Source organism: Somniosus microcephalus, chromosome 2 (genome assembly GCF_052327205.1).
Source record: "Somniosus microcephalus isolate GS21.2 chromosome 2, FLI_Smic_1.0, whole genome shotgun sequence".
Lineage (NCBI taxonomy): Eukaryota > Metazoa > Chordata > Chondrichthyes > Squaliformes > Somniosidae > Somniosus > Somniosus microcephalus.
In genome coordinates this window covers 116,220,766-116,238,218 of record NC_140988.1, presented here as the reverse complement: position 1 = coordinate 116,238,218, position 17,453 = coordinate 116,220,766, and the positions used below count along the sequence as shown (strand labels likewise).

The following is a 17,453-nucleotide window of genomic DNA, read 5'->3' as shown; positions in this document are numbered from 1 at the left end:
CAAACTGAAATTTGATTTTCCATCAAATAAACAATCATGTCATCTTCACTATTTCAATTATTACACATTGCCAAGTGTGCAGAATTGAAGATCAGTTTAAATTACTAGTTTTACTCACTTTGTTTATGAAGACAAGACAGAATAGAAATTTAATGGTCAATTTTGAAAGATTTGCAAAAGTCTCAAGATATACAATTTGAAAAGTGACAATATTTGGCCTTACATCACCTTTTGCCACAGTAACAATTCAAATGTGAAACTGGAGGATGATTTTTATGTAGCATGTATATTGGTTGGACAGTGGGCATGGTGTCCACTATACCTGCCCAATGCCGATAGCAGGAGGCCGCAACCATTTTCATAGTCAAGCCTTATTTGAGTATTCATGGCAAGCTTCCAGTGCTATTTGCTAAGTAGTTCAACTATGGCAGGGCTGACGCTATTAAAAAGCTGCCTGCACTTCTTAAAACAAAGATATCCTAAGCAGATGGTGTTAGGCTCCTTAAAAATGTAAATTAGGCCACTTGCTCAAATTAGCCACTGATGATCGGTGCAGGTGTCGGGTCTATCCTGCTCAGGATTCTTCAGCAGCCCTAGCAGCCACTAATGAAAAATAAGTGCATTTTTCGTTAACTGTTCCTGTGGAGCCAGGAGAAGCAGGAGTGCTCCTCCGATTCCACAGGAGTTAAATCATCCCATCCCCACAAGTAGCCCAGTCCAATTTCCGTCAATCATCAGGCCTCTCGATTCAGGTGCACACATGTCGTGCAGCACCAAGTCTAGGCCTGAAAACAGACCAACATCTACCCCATGTCTTTCCCAAGGCATGTCCTATGGCATACCTAAAGAGGATTACTAGTATTCACTTAATGTGCAAGTCTTATGTAGCCTCCACCAGAAAATAACACAGGTTGTGCATAGTGCTTTTATTTTGACACAATCAAACATCTGACTGTTCTTTGAAGAAACAGGAATGATGCATGCCTAGATTCTTGGAATTCTGTTCAAAATCAAATGAGTTGAAATCTCTATATACGTTGTTTAAAGCTTCACTTTTGCCATAACTAGAATGCACATATGATGGGTCATTTTCTGAGATTCCGCATCTGCGTTGTTAGATGGGAGTTGTCGAAATCTCGACTCCGAGTAAGACTCTAAAACACAAGCAGTACCGTCAGATTGTTAGTTTAATTTTTACTTGCACAAGGAGAGAGCTGCCTGGACAAAGGCTAGGCCAACATCTCTAAAGGACATCAGCGAATGCAGCATATTTATACATTCAAACAAGCAAGCGTTCCATAAATCACGTGTAATGGTATTGTATCATTTTAAACAAATTAAGAGTTTACACAAGGACAATCAAAAGGTCAGCAGGACAGAAATATCTCCAGACAAGGTTAGTTAATCATATATTCTGTCAGGAGGTTCTGTCTGAATCTTGTTACCAAGATGATTTACTTACTCATGTCTGATCATCTTGTTACCAAGATGATTAGCTTACTCAATAGTTTTTCTTCTTTGTCTAGCGACAATCATTAATAGTTTATCTATTCTATAGCCTTATGCCTCCCTTGTGCTAGTGAGTCAATTATAGCTGTTATCACATCCTCAATGTGGGTGGGTATTATGAAAGATCTCTTGGTCCTGGACACGTTGTGACATATTTACTTTTTCTTGCTTTAGCTATAACCTAAGCAAGTTTGTTCTTTTACTTGGCCATTTTATTCTACCCAGCATGCTAAGTATAATGACAATTTCCACATTCCCCCCTTTTGTCCTAACTAGGAAAATAATCTAATCAGATCTGGATTCTTCGGAGCCTTTCTAACTCATGGCTTCTGCCTTTTCTGAATTTTGTTGAAACAGCCAATATGCCATTTTATTGAAATTAAAGGGGATAGGTCTTAATGGAATTCCTCCCTTCGTACGGATGGGCACCTGTGTGCATACCCAACAACTGGAGGCATTAGTTCCCCTAGCATAAGTGTAAGACATATACAAAAAGGTGTTTACATGCAATTCGGGCATTACAGGTATTATAAGTGTCACAAGGAAACGTCCTAATTTTCATTTCCATTTACTGATGGGGTTGGCGATTCCTCTTCCTCGGGTTCTGGGGCTCTTTTGCAGTGCGAGGCATGGATCCATGTTGGTCTCTCTTTCACCTTTACAGCAGTGTTGGTGGTTAACAGGATCTGGGACAGACCCTCAAATCTTGGGTGAAGGCTACTCTTTCTCTTGAACACCTTTACGTAGACGAACTCGCCGGGCTCCAAGCTATGGCATCTTCCTTCGGCAGGGTCAACTTGGGCTTCTTTTACCTGCGAATGGAAACTAGAAATACATTTTGTTAAAGCAATGCAATAGTTTAGCATATTTTCTTCCATTTTGTGAATGTCCATTTGTTTAGCAGTAAACGGTGCGGAAAAAGGCAATCGTTGGGGACGTCCCATGATGATTTCATGTGGTGATAATCCTGTTGTTCTGTTTGTTGCTGACCGCATTACCATCAATGCTAGGGGTAACAGTTCGACCCATTTGAGTCCAGTCTCATCACATAGCTTAGCTACTTATTTTTCAACATTCCATTATATCGCTCCACCAGCCCAGCTGACTGTGGATGATAGCTGCAGTGAAAATGCTGATTGATTTGCAAAGCCTTACACATCTCTTGCATAATTGTCCCAGTAAAATGTGACCCATTGTCACTCGAGAGTTGTACAGGTATACCGAATCGTGGTACAATTTCCTTTAACAAATGTTTAGCGACGGTAACAGCGTCATTCTTTTTACATGGAAAAGCTTCAACCCATTTAGAAAACACATCTATAATAACTAATACATACTTAAAACCCATACATGCGGGTAATTCAATAAAATCCATTTGCAAATTCACAAAAGGTCCTGTTGGATTTGGGTGGGAGGCAGACTGTACCTTCTCCGTTTTTCCCGGATTCATCGTCTGACCAGTAGCACACTTTTCACTAATTTGTTTTGCAATTGCCGAAATACCCGGTGCGTACCATGTCTGTGCAATATAGTCTGCCATCCCCCCTTTGCCCGCATGTGTGAAAGTATGAACACAGCGGGCAATCCATGGGAGCAAAGATCTGGGTGCCACCACGTGGCCGTCATGGTGAACCCACACTCCCTTAGGTGTTTTATCACATTGATCTTGTGCCCAGGCTAACACCTCCTCAGTACTGGCCTGTGACTGAAAGGCCAATACATCATCCAATGTGGGCGGCAAATCAACGGGTTTTGTGTTTTTAAGAACATAGGCTGACACCTGGGAACCTGTATTTGACAAAGCAGCACCTTTTGCAGCCCTGTCAGCCCTGTCATTGCCCAATGCAATTTGGTCCTGATTGCCTGTGTGTGCCTGACATTTAATAATAGCAATTTTACGTGGACACTGGACAGCACGTAAAAGATTGTCAACTTGTTCTGCATTCTTGATCGTTGAGCCTGCGGAGGTCCAGTAGCCCCTAAATTTCCAGATCTGTCCATAATCATGGGCAACTCCAAAGGCATACCTTGAATCTATATAAATATTAACAGTTTTGTCTGTGGCCAAGATACATGCTCTTGTGAGCGCGAATAGTTCTGCTTGTTGAGCTGAAAAGGAGTTTGGTAACGACATTGCCTCTACAGTTGAATTGTCCGTCGTGATGGCGTAGCCAGTGCGGGAAGCACCTTTGTCATCTCGGAGGGCTGAGCAGTCGACGAAATATATTAAATCTGGATTTTCTAGCTGTGTTTCACTTAAGTCCACTCGGGGTTTAGTGACCAGCTGGGTTACCGTCTCACAGCAGTGGGGTGTGCCATCCTCAATGGTCGGGAGAAGCGTAGCTGGATTTAGGGTTGCGCATCGCTTTATGGTCAAGTTTGAATTGGACAGTAATTCTACCTCGTACTTAATGGTACGTGCTGATGTTAGGTGTTGAGTGGCGTATTTGGTTAACAGCACCTTGACAGAGTGTGGGACATGTAGTACTGTATGATGATTTAGAGTCACAGTTTGTGCTTGTTGTACAGCATAGTAAGCGGTGGCGAGTGCGGGCAGGCATCCCGGCAGACCGACTTCTTGTTGGTATTATAATGCCCTGGTCAAGTAAGGACTTGATTACTGGTTCAATGCCTTGTTCTGCTGCTTGGGAGAGATGGTATTGTGCCTTTCTTGGGAGTGGGACTGCAGGATTGAGGGTAACCTTGTAGGGTTGTGTAGTTAACATCTTTCCGACCTCATTGGGGTGGCTAGACCATACTTGCTTGGGGATTTGACTCAGAAGTTTCTCTACTTCTGGTAGGAGCGGGAAGTTATGGATGTCCAACACCCTTGCCTCAAATTTGCCTTTGAACAGCAGGCTTGTCTGCAATTCCACCCCGTATCCCTGCTTTTCTTCATACTGGACCAAGGTACCCTGAGGCACTTGCCACTCTTTTTCTATTCCTAGTCCTCCCATTCTTTTAACCATTGGTCCCAAGTCCCTTGGTGCATGTCCTTGTGCCACCGCTAGGGTGCAATGTGGTTTACTGTCTTTTTCTTTAAACAGGTCCCATGCTTCCATGGGAAAAAGAACAGCGGCGGTTATGTGTTCAGGACCAATTAAAATTTTCCGAATTTTCAGCAAATATCTGTGTTGCAGAACGGGCTTATAATATCTTTTGTGGTATTTGTCCATTCCTGTCTCATCATAAAAGGCTGTGCAGTGGGGCTCTGTATGCCAATGGCCCAAATGCAATTCTTTCTGGTATTCGGACACCGATCTAAGGACAAATTGGAGGGAGCCTATAATAGTTGACAATGTTTTGTTAAGACCATCTTCACAAATCTGCCATGCGTATAGGACCGGGGACAATTTGATCTGTAGTGGGTGCATACCACATCTGTCTACGGGAACATGGACTTCAAGTCCTTTTTCAGAGCAAACAATCGTTGCCTTCATTTTGCATAATAAGTCTCTTCCTAATAAATTCACTGGTACTTCTTGAGACAGTAAAAAGGTATGTTGATTCCTGTAATTATCTACTTGCACATTGAGGGGTTCTGACCAAGTCATGGTCTGAGTAACTCCTGACAATCCTACGCAATTGGCACTACTGGCTGTACACGGAATTCCTTCTGCATATTGTTTTGTCAACACTGAATTGGTGGCTCCCGTATCTACCAGAAAAGGAATTTCTTTTCCCTCCATATTTATTATTAAGGTGGGCTCTTTTGTCATATTGGTTGAAACTGCAGGCAATCGTACCAGGGGTAATTGCTTTTGGGCAATCTGTTGGTCAGGTCCCAGGCGTCATGTTGAATAGGGTAAATTTAAACTTTGTCCACTTTGATTCTGGGTAGCATTTTGTGCTCCCCACTGGTTGTGGACTGAAAAATTCGCTTGAGGGCGGGTGTGAGCCTGCGCTTGGGTAGAACCGTTTCCCTGGGTAAATTCATTACCTTGTCCCCCATTTTGTTGTAATTGCCAGTTTTGACTTGCTTTCTACCACTTCTCCCTGGGTCTCTTTCTAAGACACCCCTCGAGACACGTTATTCGGTCTAGATTAAATGTACCATCCGGTGGGAATGGCCTTTTCCCCTTTTTGGTCCATTTTACCCATTTGGGTAAGTCATCTATTGATGTCTGACCACAATTCTGGAGCATGTAACAGGCAGGTGTGCCTTTATCTGGTGTTTTACTTGCTCTGGCTCCCATTTTTATTGGTTGCGATCCCCTGATCACTTTTTACTCTTTACCAATTTAAGTGTTCCTAAGACCCAACCTCCCCTGTTGAATCCCCTGTTATGTTTTTCCAAGAGCTCACAGACAATAGTAGCACAATAATACAAAGCTAAAAAATATTACAGAGATGACAAAAATTGCAAAAACCCAGAGGGGTATACAGATCAAAATTCTTATATGCTAACTAAACAAATAGCCAATTCTCGGTCTGCGTTGTACGCCACTACAGACCAAGTCCTTAACAGCAAAACTTATTACTTTAAAATCCTGTCTTTCAAGGATAAGTCCTATCTTTCAAGGACGAGCGTCCCTTTTTACTTTTCCTCTATTTCAAGGATATCTCTCCCTTTCTTTCAAGGGTAATTGTTTCTTTCCTTCAAGAAACAGGGACCTCTACAGACGTCTCTTCTTACCTTCCTTTTAACAATCTGCCCGGCCTGTTTTCAGGGTTCAGGTCTTCGAAATCTGTCTCCCTTTTCTGTCAAGCTGAAAGAGGAAGTGATAACAAAAATTTCCAACTCAACCCTGAAATGAGTCTTAACAGATCGCAATTCTCCCGCCGAGACAAACAGACTACACTACTGTACTTGTCTAAGGAGGAACCCCTTTGGTGACTAAGCGCCACTGATAACTGGCCAATTAGGGTCCGTTCTTAGAGAGTCATCGTGTTTTTGCCCGTTTACTCACCGGTAGGTAGTAAGCGATCTCGGTGGAACCTCCAAGTTTTACTGTCGAAATATCGACTCCCGAGTAAGACTCTAAAACACAAGCAGTACCATCAGATTGTTAGTTTAATTTTTACTTGCACAAGGAGAGAGCTGCCTGGACAAAGGCTAGGCCAACATCTCTAAAGGACATCAGCAAATGCAGCATATTTATACACTCAAACAAGCAAGCGTTCCATAAATCACATGTAATGGTATTGTATCATTTTAAACAAATTAAGAGTTTAAACAAGGACAATCAAAAGGTCAGCAGGATAGAAATATCTCCAGACAAGGTTAGTTAATCATATATTCTGTCAGGAGGTTCTGTCTGAATCTTGTTACTAAGATGATTTACTTATGTCTGATCATCTTGTTACCAAGATGATTAGCTTACTCAATAGTTTTGCTTCTTTATCTAGCGACAATCGTTTATAGTTTATCTATTCTATAGCCTTATGCCTCCCTTGTGCTAGTGAGTCAATTATAGCTGTTATCACATCCTCAATGTGGGTGGGTATTATGAAAGATCTCTTGGTCCTGGACGCGTTGTGACATATTTACTTTTTCTTGCTTTAGCTACAACCTAAGCAAGTTTGTTCTTTTACTTGGCCATTTTATTCTACCCAGCATGCTAAGTATAATGTGAATTTCCACAGAGTGCAGGTCACAGCATCAACCCCGTATGTTACAGATTTTTTACCCTATCTTCAACACAGTCCTAGCTAGTGAGGCTTGACACTACAGTACAAAGGAAGCCTCAGAAAATTACCCCTAAACTCTTTACACATCCCTCTACCTGGTAAATTGTACAAGAAACAGCGTGCAACAAATATACTGTTCACTTTTAAGGAATGCACTGCAGAGAAATGCCCAATCGAACCAAACAGTAGAATCCAAGCTTCAAATACAAATATTCTTTTTATAGTTTCCACTATTGATGTAGCAGCTTCATTATACCAGTGCTCTGCTGGTGTTTCCAGATTTGGATCGATGCCATGAGGCAAAATAGCAGGCCTTATCCATGGCACAGAAAGTTGGCTCCAGCTTGTCGTGGGTTGACCCAGAGACGTTGAAAAAAAATGCATGATTATATTCTGTGAATCACACACAATTTATTTAATGTAGGTATTTAATGTGGGAAATGGCTGGTTAGCTTAGTTAAGTCCCCAGTAATTGGTTTAATTTGTGTTTTAGTTGCTGTGTGCTAATTCATTAAGCCATGCTTCATTCATTGTGGAAAATGCAAACTGACAGTAATTATGCCGAAAGTAGGATTACTACTTAAAGAATTACACTGCTAAAGCAGTAACTGGGTGGCAACACTTCCTCATACAGGATGATCCTGGCCCACATCTTTGATTCTGACTGCAACTCTTGGATAAGACCTATCAGCACCTGGTTATCCAGGGAGCTGGGTTACATTAGTTCACAGGCCACAGAGAGTAGAGTGCGCTGCATCTTCCGGACTGCAGGGAGTTGGGAGCGGACAAACACAGTGCTGTCGTGGAATATCTTGGTGTTATTGAAACTCTCTTGTTCACTACTCCACCTGCCTGAATCTAATTAAACAAATCCACAACATCACAAGCATATTGCTTAAAGCTTCTAATTTTAAACCTCAGTGAAGTATAAAGTTCAGAGTATGTGTTGCATTGGTATAAAAGTTGGCTATGGAGTTAAACAAACTGGTAAGAATCATGATGACTGGTGATATCACACCTGCAGGGCCTGAAATTCCTCTTTTAACAGTAAATTCAAGAAAGGCACAGCCTTGCTAACAAAAGTGTCTAAATGGATAATTTTATAACATGTATTATCAGCAGAAATGGATTCATTGGCAATAATGAAGAAATATCAACCAATTACAATACACCTGCAATAATCTTTTTAACATTTCTCAAGCAGCTAAGCTACTTATCCAATCAAAATATCCAAAACTTAATTACTGTAGTTATCGAGTGAGCAATCATTGAAGAAAATGGCTGTTTCAGAAACAAAGCACTCCAACTTCTACTGGACATTGTTAATGGACTTTTGTGATGAAATATTTGTTGAGCAAAGCAGGGTTGCAAATAGGCATAGATGAGGCATGCGTGGGAGTACATTACCCAGACGGTGGAAGTAGTCTCCAGATCTAAGTAGACTGGGGAGAAAATGAGGAAAAGTATGTGAATTTTCTATTTTTTCTGAAAATTCTTTAACCAGGAATCCCTGTTCCCAATCCTGCATGAAATGAAGGTTGAGCACATAATCTAGGCTGACATCTCTGTGCAATACTGAGGATGTTGAAGGTGCCATCTTTCAGATGAGCCATTAAACCAAGATTTCCTGAAGTATTTGTTGAACAAGGTTATTCAGGTGAACATAAAAGATCCCACGGCACTGTTTGTTAATCTTATTGCTGTTTGTGGGACTTTACTGCTGAGTTTGTCTACATAACAGCAATGACTACACCACTAAAGTAAGTCATTGGCTATGAAGCGCTTTGGGACATCCTTGATGTAAAAGACACTATATAAAAACAAATCCTGCCTTTCTATAATAACCTTGTTCATAAAACACCTTCAGCTCACCATGAACAATGTCACAACAGCTCTTTGATTATTATTTTAATAAAACTGTTAGATAGTCTCAGAGGGTTCGTGCTAAAATCAAGTGTTTCACTTTACTGACAACAACTTTACTGTTACAAGTGTAATGAGTAGAGTGAATAATTGCCAAAAATAGAAATGTACTTGCACACCTCTAATGGTTAATGGGAGTAATGACCTCCGCTCCCTTTTATGAATGGGGCTGTGCATCTCAGTTGGAAAACATGTATATACAAAACAATTAGGTGGTCTAATAATTCATAGTTGAGTATGTGGCTCCTACCCAGAAAGTCACATCTTTAAGTCTCAGAGCTGCTTGACACTCAAGCCTGGTTACCTCAGTTTATCAGTTCCCAAGCAAAATCTGAGTCTGATACGATATCAGGATGGCAAGAGGAAAACTAATATATTTTAAATCAACCCATTTCTATCAGCAGTTGATCAGTTCACGGAGTCTTGAAGTATATTGTCAAGATTTTTTCATCCTCCCTGGATTAGGCGGATACACAGTTCCAAATGTTTTGGATTTGGAGCAACCAAAAGAGGAAAGCAAATTTGTATAATTTGATACATATATAAATTATTATTTGGTCACGTGTTTTTAATAACCAGTTTAATGTTGTTTCTTCAGCAGAATGCAGTGAAAGGGAGTTCAGAGAAGTTGTATCGAGGCTAAAGGACTGGTTCAAAGTGCTTCATGAAAATGGAAACCACAACAAAAAGACTCGTGGGCTTCAGAGACAAGACAAGGACAGAGTTAGTGAGTGTCCTCATTGTTTTATTTATTTTTTATTGAACTTTGTACTTTTCTCCAAAAAAAGGAAACAAAACATAATGTACAATAATTAGAAATACTACATTTAACTAACTGCCAGGTAAACATTTTATTTATGAACAAATTAGCTCTTCAAAATGTTATCCTCTTCTCTCAAATGATTTCATGCCACAAGTAGCTACGTTTGTGACACCAATACAGACAACATTTCACAGATAAATTCATTAGGCTATTTGATATCCAATTTTCAGGTATATACCTAGGGACCAAGCACCCATTCCCCAGTCTCCCTCTCTCCCTAGCCTCCCGAGCCACCATCCCCCAGTCTCCGGAGCCCCCATTCCCCAGTCTCCTGAGCCCCCAATCCCCAGTCTCCTGAGCACCCATTCCCCAGTCTCCTGAGCTCCCCCCCGGAACCCCCATTCCCCAGTCTCCCTCTCTCCCTAGCCTCCCGAGCCACCATTCCCCAGTCTCCTGAGCCCCCAATCCCCAGTCTGCTGAGCACCCATTCCCCAGTCTCCTGAGCTCCTCCCCGGAACCCCGATTCCCCAGTCTCCTGAGCCCCCATTCCCCAGTCTCCTGAGCTCCTCCCCGGAACCCCGATTCCCCAGTCTCCTGAGCCCCCATTCCCCAGTCTCCTGAGCCCCCAGTCTCCTGAGCTCCCCCCCGGAACCCCGATTCCCCAGTCTCCTGAGCCCCCATTCCCTGGTCTCCTGAGCTCCTCCCCGGAACCCCGATTCCCCAGTCTCCTGAGCACCCATTCCCCAGTCTCCTGAGCTCCTCCCCGGAACCCCGATTCCCCAGTCTCCTGAGCCCCCATTCCCCAGTCTCCTGAGCTCCCCCCCGGAACCCCGATTCCCCAGTCTCCTGAGCCCCCATTCCCTGGTCTCCTGAGCCCCCAATCCCCAGTCTCCTGAGCGCCCCCCCGGAACCCCGATTCCCCAGTCTCCCGAGCCACCATTCCCCAGTCTCCCGAGCCCCCGATCCCCCATTCCCCAGTCTCCTGAGCCCCCATTCCCCGGTCTCCTGAGCCCCCATTCCCTAGCCTCCCGAGCCACCATTCCCCAGTCTCCCGAGCCCCCATTCCCCGGTCTCCTGAGCCCCCATTCCCCAGTCTCCTGAGCCCCCATTCCCCGGTCTCCTGAGCCCCCATTCCCTGGTCTCCCGAGCCCCCGATCCCCCATTCCCCAGTCTCCTGAGCCCCCATTCCCCGGTCTCCTGAGCCCCCATTCCCCGGTCTCCTGAGCCCCCATTCCCTGGTCTCCCGAGCCCCCGATCCCCCATTCCCCAGTCTCCTGAGCCCCCATTCCCCGGTCTCCTGAGCCCCCATTCCCCGGTCTCCTGAGCCCCCATTCCCTGGTCTCCCGAGCCCCCGATCCCCCATTCCCCAGTCTCCTGAGCCCCCATTCCCTGGTCTCCCGAGCCCCCATTCCCCAGTCTCCTGAGCCCCCATTCCCCGGTCTCCTGAGCCCCCATTCCCTGGTCTCCCGAGCCCCCATTCCCCAGTCTCCTGAACCCCTATTCCCTAATCTCCCAAGTCCCCATTCCCCGGTCTTCCGAGTCCCCATTCCCCAGTCTCCCTCTCCCCCATTCCCTGGTCTCCCGAGTCCCCATTCCATGGTCTCCCAAGTCCCTATTCCATGGTCTCCCGAGTCCCCATTCCCTGGTCTCCCGAGCCCCCAATCCCCAGTCTCCCTCTCCCCTGAGCCCCCATTTCCCAATCCCCTGAGCCGCCATTCCCCAATCTCCCGAGCCCCTATTCCCCAGTCTCCTGAACCCCTATTCTCCAGTCTCCCTCTCCCCCGAGCCCCCACTCCCCAATCTCCCAAGCCCCTATTCCCTGGTCTCCCGAGCCCCCATTCCTCAGTCTCCTCAACCTCTATTCCCCCAATCTCCCGAGTCCCCATTCCCCAGTCGCCCCCATTCCCCAATCCCCCGAGCCCCCATTCCCCAATCTCCCAAGCCCCTATTCCCTGGTCTCCCGAGCCCCCATTCCTCAGTCTCCTCAACCTCTATTCCCCCAATCTCCCGAGTCCCCATTCCCCAGTCGCCCCCATTCCCCAATCCCCCGAGCCCCCATTCCCCAATCTCCCGAGCCCCCATTCCCCAGTCTCCCTCTCCCCCGAGCCCCCATTCCCCAATCTCCCGAGCCACTATTCCCCAGTCTCCCGAGCCCCCATTCCCCAGTCTCCAGAACCCCTATTCCCCAGTCTCCCGATCCCCCATTCCCCAGTTTCCTGAACCCCTATTCCCCAGTCTCCCGAGCCCCCATTTCCCTCTCCCCCGAGCCCCCATTCCCCAGTCTCTCTCTCTGCTGAGCCCCCATTCCCCAATCTCCCTCTCCCCCGAGCCCCCATTCCCCAGTCTCTTTCTCTGCTGAGCCCCCATTCCCCAATCTCCCTCTCCCCTGAGCCCCCATTCCCCAGTCTCCCCAGCCCCCTTTCCCCAGTCTCCTGAGCTGCCATTCCTAGTTTCCCTAGCCCCCCGAGCCCCCATTCTTCTATGTGAATATTTTAAATCTTCAGCTCCTAAGTGAGCTCTAATTCTTTGAAATAAAGTTAATGAATTCCGCCTGGGATCAACTACTTGGGGGCTATTTTGGCCAAGTACTTTAGGCGCTAAAGGGGTAAAGAGGTGTCCATGATGTGGTCTTAAGCTGCAGCGTGGTTTAGCCCTCATTTTGCGCAAGTCACCATCTTGGTAAAGGAGTTGAAGCTGGCACTAGCAACGGTAGCCTGGAGGATTGTTAAGTGGCTGATTGACAATTAAATTGCCTGCTAGCGCTCATTAAGGAGGTTGTATGCCATTTTGGTGAATAGCACTTAATTTAACGACCTCTCCTAACACCGCCAGCTGAATAGGAGTAAACAAAACCTTGCTGAATATTTCGAGTGCTACTTAAAGCCATGCTCCGCTTTCAAAGTTCCCCTGCTGATTGAGATTGACTGACTACATTGTGTTTGAAGAGGACTTTTGAGACTTATCAGGGGACTTTCTGGGACACTTTGTCAAGACTTCACCAACAATCCATCAACATTTTTCCTAGATATTCTCTCAGGACTTCACCTAAAAAGAATGAGTGCTATGCTGCTCTACCTTATTGGACACCTTACAGGAGTCAACAGGAAAAAGGGAATGGTTGGTCATGGGCCTCTTGATAGGGGTCCCCATTGCTCTACATGATGATTTGGAGGAGGAGTTGAGGCTAGGCAGAGCAGCACCAGCTGCTGCAGGAGTGAGGGACTGGAGGGCGAGGATGGCTCTCAGCAGGAGGCCCTATCCACCCAGGTTATTCAGAGAGCAGTACTCCTACATTCATATGACCCAAGGCCAGTGCATGAGGAGGCTGCACTTTATCAAGGAGGTCATTACAGCGATCTATGGCCTCATGGAAGGACGACTCAGATGTCGCAGCACAGCCAAAATTGCACTACCTGTGGCAGTCAAGGCCACAGTACCACTTAACTTTTATGCTACTGGAACCTTCCAGGCTGCAACAGGTGATATAAGTCATATCTCACAATCCTCACTGCACTTCTGCATAACGGAGGTTTCTGCAGCTCTGTACGCTCTGAGGAATGACTACATATCATTCCCTATTGCCAGAGAAGACCACAGGCAGAGAGCACTAGTATTCGACAGGATTGCAGTGTTACCCATGGTCCAGGGAGCCATTGACTGTGCATATGAGAGAACAGCTATTACCACCAGCAATTCTGCCAGAGGGTCAAGCTCAGAAGCCACAACAGGAGGAGGAGGACCATGGGAAGCACCAAAGGCTTCCAAGTAGACGGGCTGCACCTTGGAGGGACGCTTGCCGCTATCTAATTGAACACTTTTGAGAGATGTGCTCGACCATTAGACTCCAGAGCACTGTGGCCACACGAGGTACCTTCCACAACTTAGGATCCATCAGGTAATCCATCATCTGCACTCAATCCTTTCAACCCCTTCCCCGTGAAGATCACAATAAAATAGATCACCGATTCCACCACTACCCAATTACCATAATCACTGTTTATATACATCAGAAACAAAATATGCAAACATGACAGAACCAACATCACTTAAAAATATTAAACTTTTCACCCTGCTGCTTACCCTTAGTGGCTATCTATAAGTGCTCTTGTGTAATCTAGTGCTTCTACGAAGTGCAACCCCAGTAGCAGCAGCAGGCAAGGTGGATGGCTGCTCAGAATCTCAAGAGGGCAATTCAGCTGTCCTCCTGGGACACCATCGAGAGGCTGTGGGCCGCGATAGCCCAGCCTCAGGCTGCACCATCTCAGCATGGGCTTCAGCAGCCTGAGGCTGACAGGGAACGGCAAGAGCAACAGTGGAGTGGCGGGGGAGAGAGCAGCACTGCTGGCATCCGGAGAGAGGCCAGTAGGTTCCTGCTCCATGGTGGAGCAGCGGGCTGTGCAGCTCACAACAACCCCAGAACATCTTAAAAGGGAACTTATTGCAATAGATTTTTAACTTTCAGCCACCTGTTATATACCGTGTCTGATTTTTCTTAATGGAGAGGAAAATCGGGTGGGCTGTTTAACAGGCAGGCAATCCACTACTGCCCGTTTACTACCTGGTGGGGAAAGTTTAAATCTATCCCTTGCCTTCATATCTATCTTTGGTGAGCTTGTTGCTTGTTCTTTGTTATGCCAGGTTTTACTTTACTTACGAAACCCTTGGAATTTCTGGGTGGTACGTTTTAACGTGGAGGGGAACAGCCATTTGGAGACATTTGTTTAGGACTTTGATTTCTCCACACCAGGACTTTCAGATGTCTTTTCTGGCCAAGGGAACTTGATCTACATCATGGGCATTCCTTTACGGATTTTATCAGCTCTTTTAAAGATGGAGGGTGAGGAGGAAATGGACCAGTAGCAGCAGAAGGGTCAGAGATGAGTCAGACCAAGAAGCACTGCATGATTTATCAGCACCCCTTGAGCAGCAAGACAAAGATGAATCCACACCCACTTCACTGGAGTACCATTTCTGGATCAGATTCCTCTGGGCAAAAAGTGAAGGAGTTTTTAATGGACCTGCCCACCAAACAGTGAAAGGGTTCTAAGCAAGGAGTGCATAAAGATAAGAACGCATTCCAGTTATGTATGAAGCTGATAAAGGTGAAAGTGTGCGTGTGTTGCATGGGATTGCAAACAGAGAAATAGAATACTGATGTATTTTACAAATTTCTTGAAAGTTTTTCTTGTTTAACTGGGAAGCTGGTTTCTTAACAATTCCACTCATCTCTTTCCATGGAGCCTTGATTACATCTCGTTGAGGAAGGTGCCTCTTGTAATATTTGCATATTGATTTATCATTGGCCCACAGGCATCTGTAAGGAATAACTATTATATTCACATGTGATCACATGCTGAGTTGTCATTGGCCTGCAGGCATCTGTAAGGACTGCTATTGTGTTGGAGGACCCAGGGTCCTGACTCCATCTTGTCCACACGGTGCTGTACTGATATGAGTAAGCACAGACCTGATGCTTCATTAAAAGAGTTTAAGCTGTCATACTCCGTTGTCCTGCAATTTATTATTTTTGTACAAAGTGTGCAAAACAAGACATGGTGTCAGAACAGGGATTTGAAATGGACATCGTTGGAGCTCCCTTACCCTGAATGAATTGGGAATCTTTGAACTTACCTAGAGAATGGAGCAAGTTCAAGCAACACGTGGAGTTGATGTTTTCGGGTCCACTGAAAAGCAAAGGGGAGGAAGAAAGATGCAGCTACCTACTCCTGTGGATCGATGAAAAAGGGAGAGGCATTTTTAACACATGGTCTCTCACCGCGGATGAAGCAAAGGTGCTGAAAAGTTATTTTGACCGTTTTGAATCACATGTGATGCCCAAGACAAATACGATATTCGCTAGGTACAAGTTTCAGGAGAAAGTACAAGGAGCTAGTGAGTCGTTTAAACAGTTCGTGACTGAGCTAAAACTACTGGTAAAAGACTGTGAATATGCCGATAAAGATGAGATGGTCAGAGACCGCATCGTGTTTGGAATATATTCAGCTAAAGTGAGAGAGAAACTTCTGAATGTTGGGTCCGGGCTAACGCTGGACAAAGCTATGGACATAGCTAGATCGCACGAGATAGCCCAAGCACAGTTGAAAACCATAACTGGCGCCACGAGCAGCTCGAGTGAACAGACAGTGCATGCAGTTAATAGATACACACCAAAGAACACTGCCCAGAGAGCGTGTTTCAGAACAGAAAGAACAGCGAGAGTTCTAAAAATGGGCGACACAGACATAAAATGCTTCAAAAACTATGGATATTGTGGAAACAACTGGCATGGAGAAAAGGAGTACTGCCCTGCCAAAGGAAGGCAATGTACTAAATATGGTAAATGGAACCACTTTGCTAAAGTTTGCAAGACTGTTTTCGGAAAAGCAGTACACACAGTGAGTGACAGCCAAATGCCAGATAGAGAGCCAAATGCAGAGGAACTGTTTATTGATTCTGTGTCACAGAAAAAACAGATTTCAGAGACTGAACAAGCTTTTGCCGATATTGAGATAGGAAAACAGGGCAAAGAGCTTAAGTTTAAACGAGACACTGGATCTCAGGTTAATATAATTCCTCTGAGTGAGTATCACAGCTTGAAGGCTGAGTGTGAGCTACAGCCCACCTCACGCAGATTGACCGGCTATGGGGGTGAGCAGCTCATTGTAAAAGGCATATGCGCAATGAAATACAAGTACAAAGAAAGCGACATGATGTTGAACTTTTACATTGTTAACACTCAAGAACCTCCAGTGCTAGTTCTAAAGGCATGTTTAGACATGGACCTCGTCAAGCTAGTGCTATCATTGACAGCACCAGTTGAGAAGCAGACAGTCATGGAGGAGTTTGCTGACGTTTTCAAAGGAATCGGACTATTCCCAGGTGAATGCACTATTCACCTTGACCCAGCAGCAACCCCTGTGGTTTGCCCACTGAGAAGGATACCCCTTGCTCTACGTAGTCGCTTGAAGGAGGAGCTGCAGAGCATGGAGAATACAGAAATCATCGTCCGGGAAACAGAACAGACAGAGTGGGCCAACGCGTTAGTAGTGGTTGAGAAACCACGTACAGGCAAGCTCAGAGTCTGTCTCAACCCCAGAGATTTGAACAAGGCTATCAAACGCCCTCACTACCCTCTACCAACGCAAGATGACATCACACCCAAGCTAGTGGGAGCACGTTACTTCAGTGTAATGGACGCACGATCAGGATACTGGAATATCAAGCTCACGGAAGAGTCATCTAAGCTAACAACGTTCAACACACCATTTGGACGCTACCGATTTCTGCGTTTACCATTTGGTCTTATCTCAGCTCAGGATGAATTCCAGTGGAAGATCGCCGAAACCTATGAAGGCCTCGACGGAGTAGTCGCAATCGTAGACGACATCCTCATCTATGGCAGGAATAGAGAGGAACATGACAGGAACCTCCGTGCGATGCTGCAAAGATCACGGGAGAAAGGTATCCGGCTCAACCCCAAGAAAAGCATAATCGGATCCACCGAGATCAGTTATTTCAGGCATCGCCTCTCAACTGATGGCATTAAGCCGGACCCAGAGAAAATCTCCGCCATCAAGAAGATGGAGCCGCCGAAGAACCGCGCAGAGCTAGAGACAGTACTAGGCAT

The 17,453-nt window shown here is 45.4% G+C and overlaps 1 protein-coding gene and 1 long non-coding RNA gene across 8 annotated transcripts in view; one reads left to right on the top strand and one right to left on the bottom strand.

The window, feature by feature from the left end:
- spock3 (SPARC (osteonectin), cwcv and kazal like domains proteoglycan 3) overlaps positions 1-17,453 on the top strand; it is an 818,297-nt gene that overhangs the window by 737,234 nt on the left and 63,610 nt on the right. For 4 of the 6 annotated variants that reach the window (XM_085962105.1, XM_085962078.1, XM_085962087.1 and 1 more), the window contains exon 7: positions 9,662-9,790. In XM_085962105.1, the coding sequence (XP_085818231.1) occupies positions 9,662-9,790 (129 nt within the window). The remainder of the gene's footprint in view (positions 1-9,661; positions 9,791-17,453) is intronic. The other 2 variants (XM_085962121.1, XM_085962113.1) reach the window with 1 other exon arrangement.
- Positions 1,170-9,668, bottom strand: LOC147122906 (uncharacterized). 2 transcript variants are annotated; one of them, XR_015072386.1, is made up of 3 exons: positions 6,420-9,668; positions 6,146-6,218; positions 1,170-2,334 (listed from the first exon to the last, which is right to left on the bottom strand). It is a non-coding gene; the product is annotated as an uncharacterized LOC147122906 (long non-coding RNA). The 2 variants fall into 2 exon arrangements; XR_015072384.1 differs by having other exon boundaries at positions 6,146-9,668.